Source organism: Danio aesculapii, chromosome 19 (genome assembly GCF_903798145.1).
Source record: "Danio aesculapii chromosome 19, fDanAes4.1, whole genome shotgun sequence".
Taxonomy (NCBI): Eukaryota; Metazoa; Chordata; class Actinopteri; order Cypriniformes; family Danionidae; genus Danio; species Danio aesculapii.
This window is the reverse complement of record NC_079453.1, coordinates 33,865,642-33,882,606: the sequence shown is the minus strand read 5'-3', so window position 1 is coordinate 33,882,606 and position 16,965 is coordinate 33,865,642. Positions and strand designations below refer to the sequence as shown.

The 16,965-nt window shown below is 35.7% G+C and overlaps 1 protein-coding gene across 2 annotated transcripts; it reads right to left on the bottom strand.

Moving 5' to 3' along the window:
• Window positions 1–828: 828 nt before the first annotated feature.
• tmem54b (transmembrane protein 54b) lies at window positions 829–16,161 on the bottom strand. 2 transcript variants are annotated; one of them, XM_056480504.1, is made up of 6 exons: window positions 15,976–16,161; window positions 11,470–11,663; window positions 11,044–11,097; window positions 9,131–9,322; window positions 3,754–3,882; window positions 829–3,531 (listed from the first exon to the last, which is right to left on the bottom strand). In XM_056480504.1, exons 1-6 carry the CDS (start codon window positions 15,986–15,988, stop codon window positions 3,313–3,315), a joined length of 801 nt encoding a protein of 266 aa, XP_056336479.1. In that variant the 5' UTR covers window positions 15,989–16,161; the 3' UTR covers window positions 829–3,312. The 2 variants fall into 2 exon arrangements, with proteins under 2 accessions (XP_056336479.1, XP_056336478.1); XM_056480503.1 differs by having other exon boundaries at window positions 11,038–11,097; window positions 15,976–16,159.
• Between the last annotated feature and the right edge of the window lie 804 nt (window positions 16,162–16,965).

Genomic DNA, 16,965 nt, shown 5'->3' with positions numbered 1-16,965 from the left:
AAAAAAATAAGTAGTACATCTTACAATGAAGCAAAAACAGCACTAAAGAAAGTATCTGATAGTGGCAGTATAATAAAAGTTTAATAAAAAATACATCAAGATAAGCTATAAAGCAACTGATCTGTGTCTATGTGTTTACCATTGGACTGAGAAATTACTAAAAAAGTTACTTAGGAGTTTAATGTGGAAAAAAAGAGTTGGCTCAAGAAATACACCCATCTATTACATCACTACAGACAATTTGCAGTTTGAATGTGTTTATCAGCTGAAGTTTTCATGGAAAGATTACTTTGGCAAACTGTAACAAATTCCAAACAAACATTTATTTTTATTTTTAATTATGGCGCACTAGTGTGTTTTCCTAGACTATACTTAAAGGTGCCATAGAATAAAAACCTAGGCGTAGCTGAAAAATAATTGTTCAGTATGTGGTAATGACATAGGGTACTATGAGTCTCAACCACCATTTTTTCCTCATTCTCATGTAAACACAGTGAATATAAAATTCCAGTGAAAAACAGGCCAATCTAAAGAAAACACTGACTTTGTATGTTACTCACAGGATCATTAACATGCACACCCCCAGCAGTGTTTGATTGGCCACAACTTTTTATTATGACAACTATAATTGTTTGCCCTCAATTACTAAGATAAACACAACTTGTTATATTTCCTGTGCATGTGGGACTCTTATTTTGAAAGACTGACAGGCATTAGCTCTGAGGTAAGTCAATACAGTATCTTTTCTATTTACAGCTCATTAGAATGCAAAATTTGGGAGAAAAGGATTAAGTTGATTCAACGGCACGCAAAGAGGCATGAGGTCTGTTTGAATGTATATTTTGATTAGTTTAATATGTATATTGTGGATTTCTGTGTAGCCGTATACGTTTGTAATGAGGCAACAGACAGATGTGAAGGCTGTTTATAATGAGGAAACAAACACATGTAGCCTGCATTTGTAATGAGGCAACAGACACATACTCTGTCGAAGTGTTACAAGCTCATTTATGCATCGAGTCATATCACTCCAGAGTGAAAAGACAGCAACAAACGTCATAAAACACATCTGTTTATATGGATGTTGACATTAGTTTATGTCTGCCTTTTTTCTCACTTTAAAATACAACTCGCTTGGTCCCTTTTGTCTGGTATAAATACAATGTAGCCTAGATTTCATCCACAACACCTAGTTAGAAGCATTATGGACAGATAGCTCAATTGCTAACATGAACCTCTTCTCCACTTCAGTTAAATTGTCATTTGACAAGGCATTTCTGATTATTCAAATGTTTTGACAACTGAAGTATGACTGTTTTGCGCATGTATAATTCTAAGTATATCATGTTGTGTTAGTATTACAGACATTATACCAAATAAGGTCAAAACGCATCTTTCGCTGGGGTGCTCAAACTCCACCTGGAGGGCCTGCTAAGTTTAGTTCCAGGGGCGTAGCAACCGGGGGGGGAGGATCCGTCCCCCTCACTTTTAGAGACAGACCATTTAGAAACAGGTGATTACTAATTATATGAACATATGATCTCATACTGCCGTCCCCCCACTTTTAAAATGTCTGCTACACCCCTGTTTAGTTGCAACCCCAATCAGACACACCTGAGCTAACTTATCAAGTCAACATGGGCTCATTCTGAAAGCGTGACCCTATATACATTTCTGGAGATCATGAATTATGTAGCCAGAAGTATGTATGGCTGCATTTAATTTTTTTTTTTTAATGAACACTTCAGGACGGTATGACACTGTTCCTTTTTGCACTTACCAGCTGACTGATTACCTTCGTATGGACGACTTTCCGGCTGTTACCAGTTTGTACAGTTAGCTCACCATGTACGTCAGTGTACTTGAAATGCAGAGAGGAGATGACTACGACAGTGGGGTTTGAGTCCGGTGAAGAGCGGTTCCAGAAAGCAGGTCAGTCAAAAACAGAATCCAAAAAAATAAAATAAACAAGTAAATAACAGGGTGAGAATGTGGTAAAACGGTAAAAATCAGACAAGGGCTTTTTAAATGTGTTGGTTGGGTTTAGGAAAGTGGGTGGGTGGGTCAATCTGTGTTTTTTTAAATAATATTGGTTAGGTTTAGGGAAGGAGGAGGGTGGGTTAGTCAATTGGACAGCAGACATGAATGGCTCTCGCAAGAAATTTGAGATTTCAAAAAGCATACACAGCGACCTCTGGCGGAATCGTGATAACAAAAACTGCAAAAAAAAACAAAAAAAAAAAAACGTACCTCCTAGGACGTATTAGACGGTCTCCAGAAATGTATATAGAGGTACGTTTTCAGAATGACCCTGCAATAAGTTCTTACTAGGCTTTCTAGAAACATCCTTGCAGGTGTGTTGAGTCACGGAGCTAAAATTTGCAGAACACCGGCAGTCGAGGACTGAGTTTGAACACACCAATTTACAATTTTTTTCACTTATATAAGCTATACCTTATGTAGATATTATAATATACTAATAATTTAAACAGAATGTATCAATGCATTCTTTGGCACCTTTAAGAGCACCTTTTAAATTAAATGTAAGGCTAAGGATTCCAAACTGCAGTTTACATAAATTAAAATGTTTATTAAATTAATGTAAAAAAAAAAAAATAGTCTGGAAACATGGAAAGACAGGCTATTATATTTTCTAAATTACACTGTAAAACCCAAAAAGTTAAGGTAACTCAAACCATTTGAGGAAGCCGATTGCAACAAACCATTTCAGTTCAAAAACTAATCCTAATGAGTACTGTGAACTTAATCCATTTGAGTAAACGAAGCAATTTGAGCACAGTAAAACCCAATAAATGAAGAACTCAAACCAACTGAGTATTGTAAAACTCAATACGTTAAGGCAACTCAAATCGTTTGAGGAAACCGATTGCTACAAACCATTTGAGTAAAAAACAACAACAACTAATCTATAAGAGTACTGCAAATTTTGAGTTAACTACACTCATTTCATTTGATAAAGTTGATTCTTGGGTTTTACAGTGTATATTATAAATATAATTAGGGTGTATTTTATGATATTATATTTTTAATAATGTTCTCAGAAACTTTTGAAAAAATCAATTTATGTGTAGGACATAATACTGTTTTTGGTTTGGACCTATTACCCTATGAAGGCCTGTACTGTACCTTTACAAAACCCACCCTCTTTCTTTAATCATCATAAGGTAAGTTTTTACTTAGGCCTATTATTAACACACGCACACACAATGACGATCTAGTGATAAATCTGTTTGAAAAATGACCTGCGCTTCCCTAAAAAAAAAAAAAGACCAGTCACAGACCGCTTCATCGTCAGATCCAAATACTGGACCGCTGCAGCGTGGCCCGGTTGAACGGGGATGCGGCGGGGTGTTGGCGGCACTGGCCGGAGGAAGCTGAGCGGTGCGGTCCAGAGCTTGAGTGTGGTTTGTGCCGCTCTGGAGGTCTACCGGACAACCTCAGTTGATCCTCTCCGTGACATCGACGTGAAGAAGGGCTGAAACAAGGCTCGGCTGCTCTCGGGGGCTTCATCTAAAATAAGAATAGTAAAGACACAGAGACAGACAGTGTTACCGCTTTACAGTAGGCTGACTGCAGTATGAGTCACCGAACACACCCTCTCTCTCACCCGCATGCAGAGTTAAGCATTAATAATCATCTATTAAGGACTGCGTGAGTTCTCAGATGTACAACTGAAAACTCACAGGACGAGTCCACCGTTATCAGGGTGCTGAGTGGACCACCGCCACATACCGATTTTCTGTCCAGTTGGCAGCAGGGCAGACCGAGAGAGGAGATGCAGAGCGCAAATAAGCGGCCCGAGAACAGCATCTCCACCGCACTCAGCAGAATCAGCGGGACCCACAGGACTATCGTGGTGCTCTGAGGGAGACAAACAGATATATATATCTTATCCTCTTTGAACAACTTTCAACCACATCCCTGCTGTATTAAACTCTATACATTTTTATAAATAGAAGTTTGGGATGACCACTAATTACAAACAACATTGGTCAGATAATGTTTTATTTCTTAGTAAAGTTTTTTGTTCACTCAACTTTAGACATTTTAGGTCAGTGCTACTGATGTTTTCAAAAGTTGATTACATGTTGGTGCCAATGGTGTAGTAGTTAGTCTGTCGACACATAGCATTTTGATGTTCACGGCGACCTGAGTTCAGTTCCTGCCTCAATCCTTCCCCACTCTCCTCTCCCCATGCTTTCATACTCTCTACTGTCCTATCAATTAAAGGTGAAATAAATGAAAAAATGTTGAGCACATGAAACGAAAGGAAATAAGAATTATGTTTTTTTTTGTTCACTCGACTTCAGGCATTCCAGTTCTGCAGACAAAAAAATGTTTAGTTGGCACAACTTATAAAGTTTTGTTACAGAGTAGTTCACCTCTCCAGAAAACGAATAATCTTGTTAACCCAACCAAATTTTTTTGTATTACTGACAAATAATTTTAAGTCAGTGCAGCTGATGCTTTCAAAAGTTAAGTGAACAAGAAAAGGCTAAAAGAAATAGGGATTATGTTTTTTTTTTGTTTTTTTTACAGTGTATTTTCGAAAATGTATATTTCGTTAGAGAGAGAGAGAGAGAGAGAGAGAGAGAGAGAGAGAGAGAGAGAGAGAGAGAGAGAGTGCAATCTTAAATATCAGCTCCAATGCATTTATGTTGGAAAAAGTTTCATATCTATGCTCAAAAAGTCTTAATGCGTTATTTAATACTAGAAAATCCTATTTCTTTACCATTTTTTTTTAAATTCCAAAACATCACCACTTTAAGATTTTATACATAATTCATTGTAATATGCTGATTTAGTCTTTAATTACTGTCGAATATTAATGTTTTTTCTTATTATCAAGTTTTTGCAGTTAAATATTTTAATACAGTGCAACAGTCAACTTTATCAAACGAAATGAGTGTAGTTAACTCAAAATTGACTGAAAGTTAATTCTACTCATTTGAAAAGAGTTTTGAACTCAGCAGAGAAGGAAATGGGTTAATTAAATACCTCATTACTTCAACTTAAAGTAAGTCTGCAGTAATTATAAATCAAATGGTTTAAGTTGCCTTAACTTATTGGGTTTTACAGTACTCAGTTGGTTTAAGTTCTCTTCATTTACTGGCTTTTACTGTGCTCAAATTGCTTTATTTACTCAAATGAATTAAGTCCACGGTACTCATTAGGATTAGTTTTTGATGTAATCGGTTTCCTCAAATGGTTTGGGATAGTTTAACTTTTTGGGTTTTATAGTGTAGAAACCATGACAGTGTTTAGTTTTTTCAGGACTTCTCAAAGAAAAAAGTTAATTTGTAAGCGTCTTTAATGTAAACCAAATGAAATTACCATGGTTAAACTTTTTGATTTTGCTTCCAGATAAAATCATAGATTTTTTTAATTTAATATGAAATAAAATAATGACATCAAAAATAAATACCAGATACAGCACTGTGCAAATTAAAAGTTTAAAAGCTCCACCAGTGCAGTTGAAATGGGGTTGTTTACACTGTCATAATTAGTTGTTTCCACTAATGAAAATGTCCATAGTGGGGTTACACAGATAGAACAAGTAGTTTTTTGGCTGATCATGTGATCTCGGCCCCCATTAAACAACTGATATGAATGCAAGGCTACTTCACAACACTGTTAATTTCTCTGTGTAAAACTTTTTTAATGAGGAAGAAATTACTGGGAGCACTTTTAATGAGTATAGCTTGCCAGTGTGTACAAAAATGATCTGATCCAACATGCTTTTTTTCTAGTCTAAAAATAGGGATTATGACAGAAGAAAAGGTTATTTCAGCTACGTACGTTTGTGATTTTTAAGATAATGAGCACAATCTGACGAAATATCACAGAAGAATATTACATCAGAAGAGCTCTAGTTTAATTCTTATAGCAATTCCAGTACATTTCCGAGCCATTATTATAGTTTATATTCAAACTTTCATATGTAGTCTCCTATAGTTTTTAATCAAGCAAACTGTTCACTTAAGCAGGGGTCGTCAATCTTTTTCAAGCCCAGACATGCACAGAGAGTGTATTTTATGGTAAATTGTGCAAAAATGAGAGCTGCATTTTAAGTCTTGCCTATAAAAAAATTATAATTCAATAATCAAAATCACACATTCTTACACCGAACCAACTGTCAACTAAATCCAGGCATCTTCAGTCTTTTCAGGCCACAGAGAGTATTGTTTCATACAGTAAATTGTATAAAAATTTGTTTACGCTTCTGGTTCATGTGGACTTTAAATGAAAAAAAAAAAGTGGGCGTGGCTTGTTTTTTCTACTGCGAGCTGATTAGATGCAGTAAAGCAGGTATTTCAAAAAAACTAAAAAGAAGCCCTTTAGATACCCATAATAGTGGATGCTGCTCTCTGATTGGCTGTAGGTTATCACCGATGTTATTTTCAACCCAACCCAGGCTCATTCTGAAAATGTACCTCTATATACATTTCTAGAGATCGCAAATACGTCCCAGGAGCTACGTTTGTGGATGAAGGACGAAAGTGAAGAGTGGGGGGTTGTCGTGGACAAAAGTGAAGAGGGTTAGGAAGTAACGGAAGAAAGTGAAAGTGAACATCAGACGGGGAGGAGGGAGGTTGAGGAGGTGGATCGATAAAATGAGGTGCCGGATCAGATTTCAGAGGTGCCAGATCTGGATCCGGCATGTTCCATCACAAATTAAGCCCTGAACCCAACCGATAGTGTTTTAAAAAGCACCAATTGGCCAGCGCCCAACTTCCCTAAACCGAACCGACAGTGTTTTGAAAAGCAATCCAGAAAAAGAAAAGCGCCCTGATTTTTACCACGTTTTCAGATTTTACCACATTCTCACCCTGTTATTTACTTGTTTCTTTATTTTTTGGCATTTGTTTTTGTCCTACCTTCATTCTGGAACTGTTCTTCACCAGACTTGAACCCCATCACCGTGATCAACTCCTATCTGTATCTCAAGTTCACCGGCGTACATGGCGAGCTACTGGACAAACTGGTGTCAGCTGGAAAGATTTCCATATGGAGATAAGTGCTCAGCTGCTATCGCGAAAAGCAACTGTGTCATACTGCCCCCTTGTGTTCATTTTAAAGACAAAATGCAGCCGTACATACTTGTGGCTACATAAGTTGCGATCTCCAGAAATGTATATAGGGCTATGTTTTCGGATTAAACACATTTCACATGGCATGATTTTGAATTGCTGACAGCTCCAGATATTTAGCATGCCAATTATCTGACGGGTTTCAGCGACTCATCGCGATTTTCTCAGGTCGCGTCTTTGATAGCTCACACTGTGTGATTGTTACTCGCATGAACGAGCACCAATTTGTCTGTGATTTCAGGCATTTGTCTGCGATTTCTCAAAACCTGTTGGCGAGCAGTGGTATAAAGTAACAGATTACAAATACTCATTCATTCATTCATTCATTCATTCATTCAATTTCTTTTTGGCTTTGTCCCTTTAATAATCCGGGGTCGCCACAGCAGAATGAACCGCCAACTTATCCAGCACATGTTTTATGCAGGGGATGCCCTTCCAGCCGCAACCCACATCTGGGAAACAAATACTCAAAAAAAAAATAAACGTAATTGAGTAGTTTTTCCTCAGAAATTGTAATTTACTAAGTAGTTAAAATGTGTACTTTTACTCTCCCTTCAGTATATTTTTAGTGCTGTATTAGTACTTTTACTCCACTACTTTCCTTCAACCTGCAGTCACTACTTTATTATTTCCTGTCTATGGGGATTAGAAAAATCAGTCCTGTGATTCCCGTCCAGTCAAATCGCACATAGAAGATAAATCGCATCATAATGAACTAGCTCAAGACATGGGGGCTTTATAAATGCAGTAAACCATTTGGAACCATTGAAAGTGTCCAAAAAGATGTCCTTTCTTTTAAACTTTAAAATCTTTAAACGCAATGACTGAGAGACTGTTTAAATGCATGTCACTGATGAGAAGATGATGGATGTTTACTGTATGAAGGCCTTAAACACCCTGCAGGGACAAAACGTCAACATGACGTCAGATTGACGTTGTACCCCAACATCGTGGGGACATAGCATTTTGTTTGGAAATGAAAATCAGGTTGACGTTCAAACCCAATGTCAGGCCGACGTCAATGTCCATTGTCCAACCTAAAATCAACCAAATATCAACATCTAGTAATGATACAGCTTGACGTTGTGTGGACGTTACCACGATGATGTCTATGAGACGTTAGATTTTGGTTGCCATACCTGATGAATAAATGTCAGTATTTGATGTCAATATGATGTTGGTTTAAAATGTTGGCTCGAGGTTGGATTTTGGTCACTTTCTAACACAACCTAAAATGAACCATATATCAACGTCATTTGATGTCGTTATTGGACATCAAAATAAGATTGTCCATAGATGCCGGCTAGACCTGAATTTTAATAACCTGACATCACAGCCTAAATCTAACCTAATATTAACGTCTTATGATGTTGTGTACCTGCTGGGTAATAACTAAATGCACTACAGAATGTTACGTTTACACACATCCAGAAATGACATGTAAATGCATCAGCTCTTTACAGCGTAATACTCACTACTCTTGAGTACTTTTGAAAGGTCTACTTTTTACTCAGTCTTTGAGTAATATTTACAACAGATACTTTTATTGTACTTGCACTAAATATTTAGGCAAGTAATGGTAGGATTTTCTTCATTCCATTAAATTATTTTTAAGTATGATTTTTAAGTACTCTTTCAGTTCAGTACTCTTTCAGTACTGTCGGCGAGCTAAAATCATGCAGTCTGAACTTGGCATAACAGACACCTACTCCTCCTTATTTCTTTTTGTTGTCATAGCGCTGTCAAAACTGACAGTTAGAGGGGTGTGGTTAAGTATGTAAAACAGACATAATCTGAGAATTTAACTGAATACAAACAGGAAGTGCATATTCAGATTTCAATTTTTGATTACAAGGGCAAACTTCTTTTTGTTTTCTTAATGACATGCACAGATGAATTATTCACCATTAGACTAACAATGTGAGCTAAAAAAATCTATATGGTTCGTTTTGATTTCATGTGTACTTTAAGTCTCGCCTATTTAAAACATAGTCTCGCATTTCTCCTGCAATACTTACAAAAATACGAGTGGGGTCAAAGGGACACTCGTTGGCGATGGTCAGGTGACTCCTGCCATCACTGTATCCGCAGTAAGCAAGTAGCCTCTTTTCTCCGTGAATTACAGTCTTTATCAAGGAAACTGTGAGTCCAATGACTGAAGCGGCAGCCACAAGACCAGCTACAGCGCTCAACACCAGCAGAGACCAGGTCTGCAATAAACAAGTGATATTAGCAAAGGAGAATTAATTCAACTGCCAGGCATTTGAGTTGAGGATTTTCTCTTTTTCTGCTTCTTCTGCATCACTGGGGCTTTGTGAGTTGTGAGCTGTGAAGGCACATGTGAGCTCTCTGACAGGCCGGTGTGATCAAACGCGTTTTTCTTTTCGACACGAGCCCTGATGAATGAGAGAGGAAGCAGGTGTGAGCTGTCGAGACAGAGAGAAGCAAGAGGGAGAAAAACTTACCAGAAAACTGACAGGGAGAACACAAACACATACATCAATGACAGCACTTTCCTGGGCGTATGCTGCTTTTTTCTGTCTAAAAAGAAACTTTTGTAAAGTTCCTCAGGTATTTGTCCAGTCATGAGGGAGCAACAGCTGATTAAATCTGCTATTACAAATGTGTGCAGATCCCTCTTTTATCTACATCATAAAACCTAAATCATTAAATCTATCTATCTATCTATCTATCTTTCTATCTATCTATCTATCTATCTATCTATCTATCTATCTATCTATCTATCTATCTATCTATCTATCTATCTATCTATCTATCTATCTATCTATCTATCTATCTATCTATCTATCTATCTGTCTATTTGTCTGTCTGTCTGTCTTTCTGTCTGTCTGTCTATCTGTCTGTCTGTCTGTCTGTCTGTCCGCTCGCCTATCTATCCATCAATTCAGTTTCTATCTATCTATCTATCTATCTATCTATCTATCTATCTATCTATCTATCTATCTATCTATCTATCTATCTATCTATCTATCTATCTATCTATCTATCTATCTATCTATCTATCTATCTGTCTGTCTGTGTCTGTCTGTCTGTCTGTCTGTCCGCTCGCCTATCTATCCATCAATTCAGTTTCTTTCTATCTATCTATCTATCTATCTATCTATCTATCTATCTATCTATCTATCTATCTATCTATCTATCTATCTATCTATCTATCTATCTATCTATCTATCTATCTATCTATCTATCTATCTGTCTGTCTGTCTGTCTGTCTGTCTGTCTGTCTGTCTGTCTGTCTGTCTGTCTGTCCGCTCGCCTATCTATCCATCAATTCAGTTTCTATCTATCTATCTATCTATCTATCTATCTATCTATCTATCTATCTATCTATCTATCTATCTATCTATCTATCTATCTATCTATCTATCTATCTATCTATCTATCTATCTATATATCTATCTATCTATCTATCTATCTATCTATCTGTCTGTCTGTCTGTCTGTCTGTCTGTCTGTCTGTCTGTCTGTCTGTCTGTCTGTCTGTCTGTCTGTCTGTCTGTCTGTCTGTCTGTCTGTCTGTCTGTCTGTCTGTCTGTCTGTCTGTCTGTCCGCTCGCCTATCTATCCATCGATTCAGTTTCTATCTATCTATCTATCTATCTATCTATCTATCTATCTATCTATCTATCTATCTATCTATCTATCTATCTATCTATCTATCTATCTATCTATCTATCTATCTATCTATCTATCTATCTATCTATCTATCTATCTATCTATCTATCTATCTATCTATCTATCTATCTGAAGGTTCTCTGTGTTTTACAGAACCATCATCATCGTACAGAACTTTTATTTTGAAAGCAAATGTCTGTGCTTTTAGAGAAAGTCTGAATCTCATAAAATAAAAATGAATCATAATATTACTAATAATAACTGAAAATAATACATATTATGTGTACTCACCAGTACCCTGTTCTTTATGTTTTTGGACTGAACAATAGTCAATATACCAGTGATGACACCCTATAGATGAACAGAACAGCACATTGTTATGCTTTTTCTTGGTGCCAAAAATGAATCACTTTGAAACAGTGCTCCACACACACAAAAAAGATTAATGTTGGTTTTTTTACATACCAAATTGAAATACATTTTAAAGACTAACAGGAAAGACTACATGTTTCAAGCTATTTCAAGTTTTTTAGATTTTTAAATGATAAAACATTAGAGCAGATTACATCATAAAGTATTTGGGCCATTTTTATTGTCGAACTATACTTGTGCTTGTGTTAAATTTAGATACGTCTGGCTTTTGGTATATGCAAAACCACTCAAAACATTATTGGGGTGGATTAAATCAATTTGGCCACTTTATATTATGATGTCGTGCCTCACCAGCATGCCGGCCGTCAGGGCGATGACGTTGGAGATGGCACTTTCCATGGCCTGTCCCCGCTGGAGGCTAAAGTGTCTCAGCACCACACCATGAACCAAAGCAGCCAGTAGGAAGTTCACATGCCCTACTAACACCATACTGAGGCCCATCTTCATCAGCCTCTTCTGCTCCTCCAGACTGCCACAACACAACCCTGAGCAGAGAGAGAGAGAGATGATGATGATGAGATATGGCAAGCTATTTAAAAATGTTATCAATATCATGCACTAGTAACTGCTAAAAGCTTTTTGCTGCCTAATTTTTTTATTTGAATCAAATTAACTTCTTATTTTAAAAGACACTTTACATTTGACTAATCAAAATGGCCATAATAGAGTTGAATTAAAATGATTTTTAAGATAAAAATAATAAATCTTTAAAAAGAAATACGAACATTAAGAGTGCTAGTATCTAATAACAATTTTATATTGAAACAATAATCGGGGCACAGTGGTGCAGTGGTTAGCACCCTCACCTCACAGCAAGAAGGTTGCTGGTTCAAGTCCTGGCTGGGCCAGTTGGCATTTCTGAGTGGAGGTTGCATGTTCTCCCTGTGTTCCTCCGGGTTCTCCGATCTCCTCCACAGCCCAAAGACTTGTGCTATAGGTAAATTGAATAACTAAATTGGCTGTAGTGTAGGAGTGTGAATGTGAGAGTGTATAAGTGTTTCCCAGTTTCCCACTGTGTAAAATATATGCTGGATAATTTGTCAGTTCAGTCCGCTGTGGTGACACTTGATGAATAAAGGGACTAAGCCGAAGGAAAATTAATGAATGAATAAGTAATTAATAACAACTAGTTTGTAATATTTAAACTATCATTCATTCATTCATTCATTCCTTATTCAGCATGTTTTATGCAGCGGATGCCCTTCCAGCTGCAACCCAGTACTGAAAAACATCCATACATAGTCATTCACTATGACCAATTTAGTTTACTCAGTTCACCTATAGCGCATGTCTTTGGACTGTGGGGGAAACCGGAGCACCCGCAGGAAACCCACGAGGCGAGTGTGCAACCCACTGCGCCACCGCATCGCTATTAGTTTTCCCCTGTCTAAAATAATCTCAGTAGCAATGTTTCCATCCAAAAATGCAAATTAACTCTATGCAGAAAACTGAATTATCGCATAAAAGACATGCAAATAAAGCAGGGTTTCCATCCTACAAGTCAAACAGAACAAAATCACTTCCTGATTAATTGGTGCCAAATATCAAAAGTAGAAACAGAATTTGCTACGGTAGGAGAAGCTGCGTGAATCTTTTCCTTATTTAATAAATGACTTCTGCCTCAGAAGACAATGCCGACACGCAATGAATGCGTGGTGGCGTTTGAGACGCGGAGCACAGATGCTCTTGATTCTGGAGGTTATTAATAATATAATAACACTAATACTGAAATGGTTAAGGCATTTTAGAATGACCAAAACAACATTTCACATGTTTTACAATGTGCTCAGCCTGCTGGTTTGTCCATTCACACACACATTTTTATCATCACATGATCTCTTATATTAAATCACATGACTTTTTTAATGCGTATACTGGAATTTGTTCGGTAAAAGTGTTACCATCATAGTTTGAGCAAACCTTTTTATATCAAATAAAAAGTTTATCCTCCTCAGTTATGCGCATACATTTCTTATCGGCATTTTCAAAATGTATGCACATTGGCGTTTCCATCAACTGATTTTTAATAGATTGATGGAAACGTAGTGACTAACAGGATTATAAATGTGAAGTTTTATAATGCACAAATAGGTTCTATCTAACAAACGAGTAGAAATACTTGCATATAAGAACTACTTATTTATGAATGAAAACTATAGTGTGCTTTCATAAGTAACGAGATTTTCAATGTATATATTTCTTTAAAAAACTATATATTACAAGCATACATCATTTATAATTTTCAGGTGAGTGGGGTGAGAGTTAAGGGGTTAAAGAATAAGCAGTGAAAGATTTGGTACTTGTAGCTAATGAATACGTATTAGCTCTTTATATAAAAGATAACACCTTAAAAATAAGTGCAGGACGATAATAGCATATTACTGAAAAACTGTATTAAATTAGGTCAAAACAAAAAGTGAGTTCCTTCAAGTGCAACAAGTTAAATTGTAATTATTATTTTTTACATTTTTACAGTAGATGAAATGTGAAACAGCTTGCCACAGACGAGCTACCAAATGCATCTAAGAGATCTGCGATGATTTTACAGGCATTCTACGAATGTATAGCCTCCAGTAGCTTCCTCTCAACAACACAAACAGTGAGTTAAAGCTCGGAGGGAAGACAAGGGTCATATTTTCACATGGCTGTGCTGACAAGTATTACAGATAGTTTGCCGGTGTGCTCTGGGAAGGACTGTGAAAGCTGAGGGAAAGATTAGAAGTGGAGCGGAGCGGTGTGGGTGGACATCATTTCACAGCAAACACAAAGGCTCCACTGATCCACCGAGGACAGGGTTTGGGCTGCAGGAGAGATGTCACCTCCGTTAATCATTACACACTTTGTACACTTGGCACCACAAACTACACAAATAATGGCTCGTTAGACTTTTGGGACATCAAAAAAATAAAAAGTTTGAGAGTGTTCACGAGGGAAAAGCTGCAGATATTGTCATTTAAAATAGGATTTTCGGAGTAATAAGTCCTTCTGACTGTGGTTCGATTGACTTAGATTAATGCTTTATTAACTCTTTGACAGCAGTGAATTAAATGCTCAGTGGAGTGGTTAACATTTTTAACTGATGAAAAGTGTACAAGACAAAAACAATTAAACACAATTAAAAAGATGAGAACAAAACGTTGAAAATTACACTGTAAAATAGCTGGATTCCACACAACATGAAGGAATTAAGTTAACACAAAACAATTAAGTTGTCCCAAAAAACATGAATTGTGTTGTTTTAGCTCATTTTAAATAAGCAGTTTAAACAAACAGTAAATATCATTTGTTCCAGTGTATGTGATCTTGAAATAGTGGTTCTTCAGCAGTTCTTTGCTTTGTAATCATATATAGGAACTCATTTACATAGAACCTACAAAAAATCCTAAAATGGTTCTCTAGCTGTTCTTTTGGGTGGTTAAGGTCAAACCATTTAGGTTAAAAAACAAATCTGTATAAGTATACTGTGAACTTACTCCATTGTAAGTTGAAGTAATGTGGTATTTAATTAACTCAATACCTTCAACACTGAGTTCAAAACTCTTTTCAAATGAGTAGAATTAACTCTCAGTCAATTTTGAGTTAACTACACTCATTTCATTTAATAAAGTTGACTATTGGGTTTGACAGTTTATCGTAAGGAATTGTTTAATTGTTTTTAGTTTTTTTCCTTGATTAATTTGGGGAATTTGCTGTAAAATGTCTAACAGCTGTTGTAAATTGTATCTCTTTGCAATATAAAACTTAAATATAAAAAAGTAAGATTTTATTGAGATGTATTGTTAGTCATTGGATGGAAACTGAATAGCTTTACTACACTGTAAAATCCAACAGTCAACTTGCCTTACTTATTGGGTTTTACAGTACTCAGTTGGTTTGAGTTCTTCATTTATTGGGTTTTACTGTGCTCAAATTACTTCATTTACTCAAATAGATTAAGTTCACAGTACTCATTAGGATTAGTTTTTGAAATTAAATGGTTTGTTGCAATCGATTTCCACAAACAGTTTGAGTTACCTTAACTTTTTGAATTTTACAGTGTATAAAACCCAATAAGTTAAGTCAACTCAAACCATTTGAGGAAACCGATTGCAACAAACCATTTGAGTTAAAAAACTAATCTGTATGAGTACTGTGAACGTATTACATTTAAGTTGAAGTAATAAGGTATTTAATTAACTCATTACCTTTAACAATGAGTTCAAATCTCTTTTCAAATAAGTAGAATTAACTTTCAGTAAATTTTGAGTTAACTACACTCATTTCATTTGATAACGTTGACTGCTGGGTTTTACAGTATAGCAATTAACGTGCTTAATTATGGCAAAAAAAAAAAACATTATTAGTGCATTTTTGCAATTTTTTTTTTAGAATAGGAGCAGTATATTATTTATACAGTGCTACAGTATGTGCCATTTTTAAAGAGTGTAATAATATACTTCACAGTCTTGTTTCCATTCACAATAAACACAATATGATGTCTAGATTAAGGTCTTCAAAAAACAAAACATTTACAAACTTTACAGCATATCTGCAGTATGAATCAGGCAAATGCTAAGTTGTTTTCACCAAAATGTGTGCTAAATATGGACATTAAATTGTTAACTTTAGCTTAAATTAAATTAAACCCAACTTTAGCTCAAATATTTTTACACAAATTTGGTTCAAACATTTTTTTTTTAGATTTTAAAAGAGAAAAGCATAGTAAATAAAACTAATATTTTGTTGATTTCACAAAACAAAGTCACCTCAAAGTCATTTAGAGAGCATTGATTTATTTAGCTTATTTTAGTAACTCACCCGAATTACCCATCTGAAAAAATTCCAATCTAGTTTAAGCCCTTGTGGTCATGGCACTTCTGCAAATATTTCAGGACTGAGGAGCTACACCTCTTTTCTGTACTGTCTCGATCACACATGTGTTTGTGAGGAGAAAGAATGTGCCCTGGATATTCATTTACAGACTGGCCAGACTTTGAGGCTGGCAAATATAAATCATTAGGTAAATGATAGGTTTCCTGTTTTAATGTTCTTATTAATAATCAAGCTACTAGATTCAGTTTGTTTTAAAAGAATAGTTTGCCCCCCAAAATGGTTAAATTCTGGTAGTTTACTCACCCTCCGGCTATCTTATAGAGAGACTTTTTTCAGGATTTTTACATGAGGATTTTTATCTGAAACAGTGGTCCTTTGTGATTTAAAAAACGTCAATTTCATGTGGCTGATGTTTAGTACATTTTCATTTTGGGGGGAACTAAATAAAGTTCATAGCTACACAATATAAAACTAAGATTCTGTCCACAAGAGGGACACGAACACAAAAGAGAAGAGCAATGTATTTTCACTGTTTTCCTATATATATATAATTATGATGGTAATTATGATTATTAAGATGAAGTAAAATATAGTTTATAATATATATATATATATATATATATATATATATATATATATATATATATATATATATATATATATAAAATATGCTTTATTTCCTGCTTTAAATGTTTTTTCCATCAAAAAGTCATTCTCTTTTACTGTACATTATTACTGATTTTATACTCATATTAACCGGTTTTGGGTAACAAAGCCCATTTGTTCCTGTGAAAAGCACATAAGCATAAGATGGCGATGAAATTGTTATGAATGATTTTGAGTTTTTTTTAATGTATTTTGAATGTAGGCCAAGTTTGAGGTATGTTATATCATATCTATAGGAAGATCATCTTAACTGTATTGAAAAACAAGCAGAGCGAGTCCATCACAGATCTCTTCTTTACTGTGTTTTAT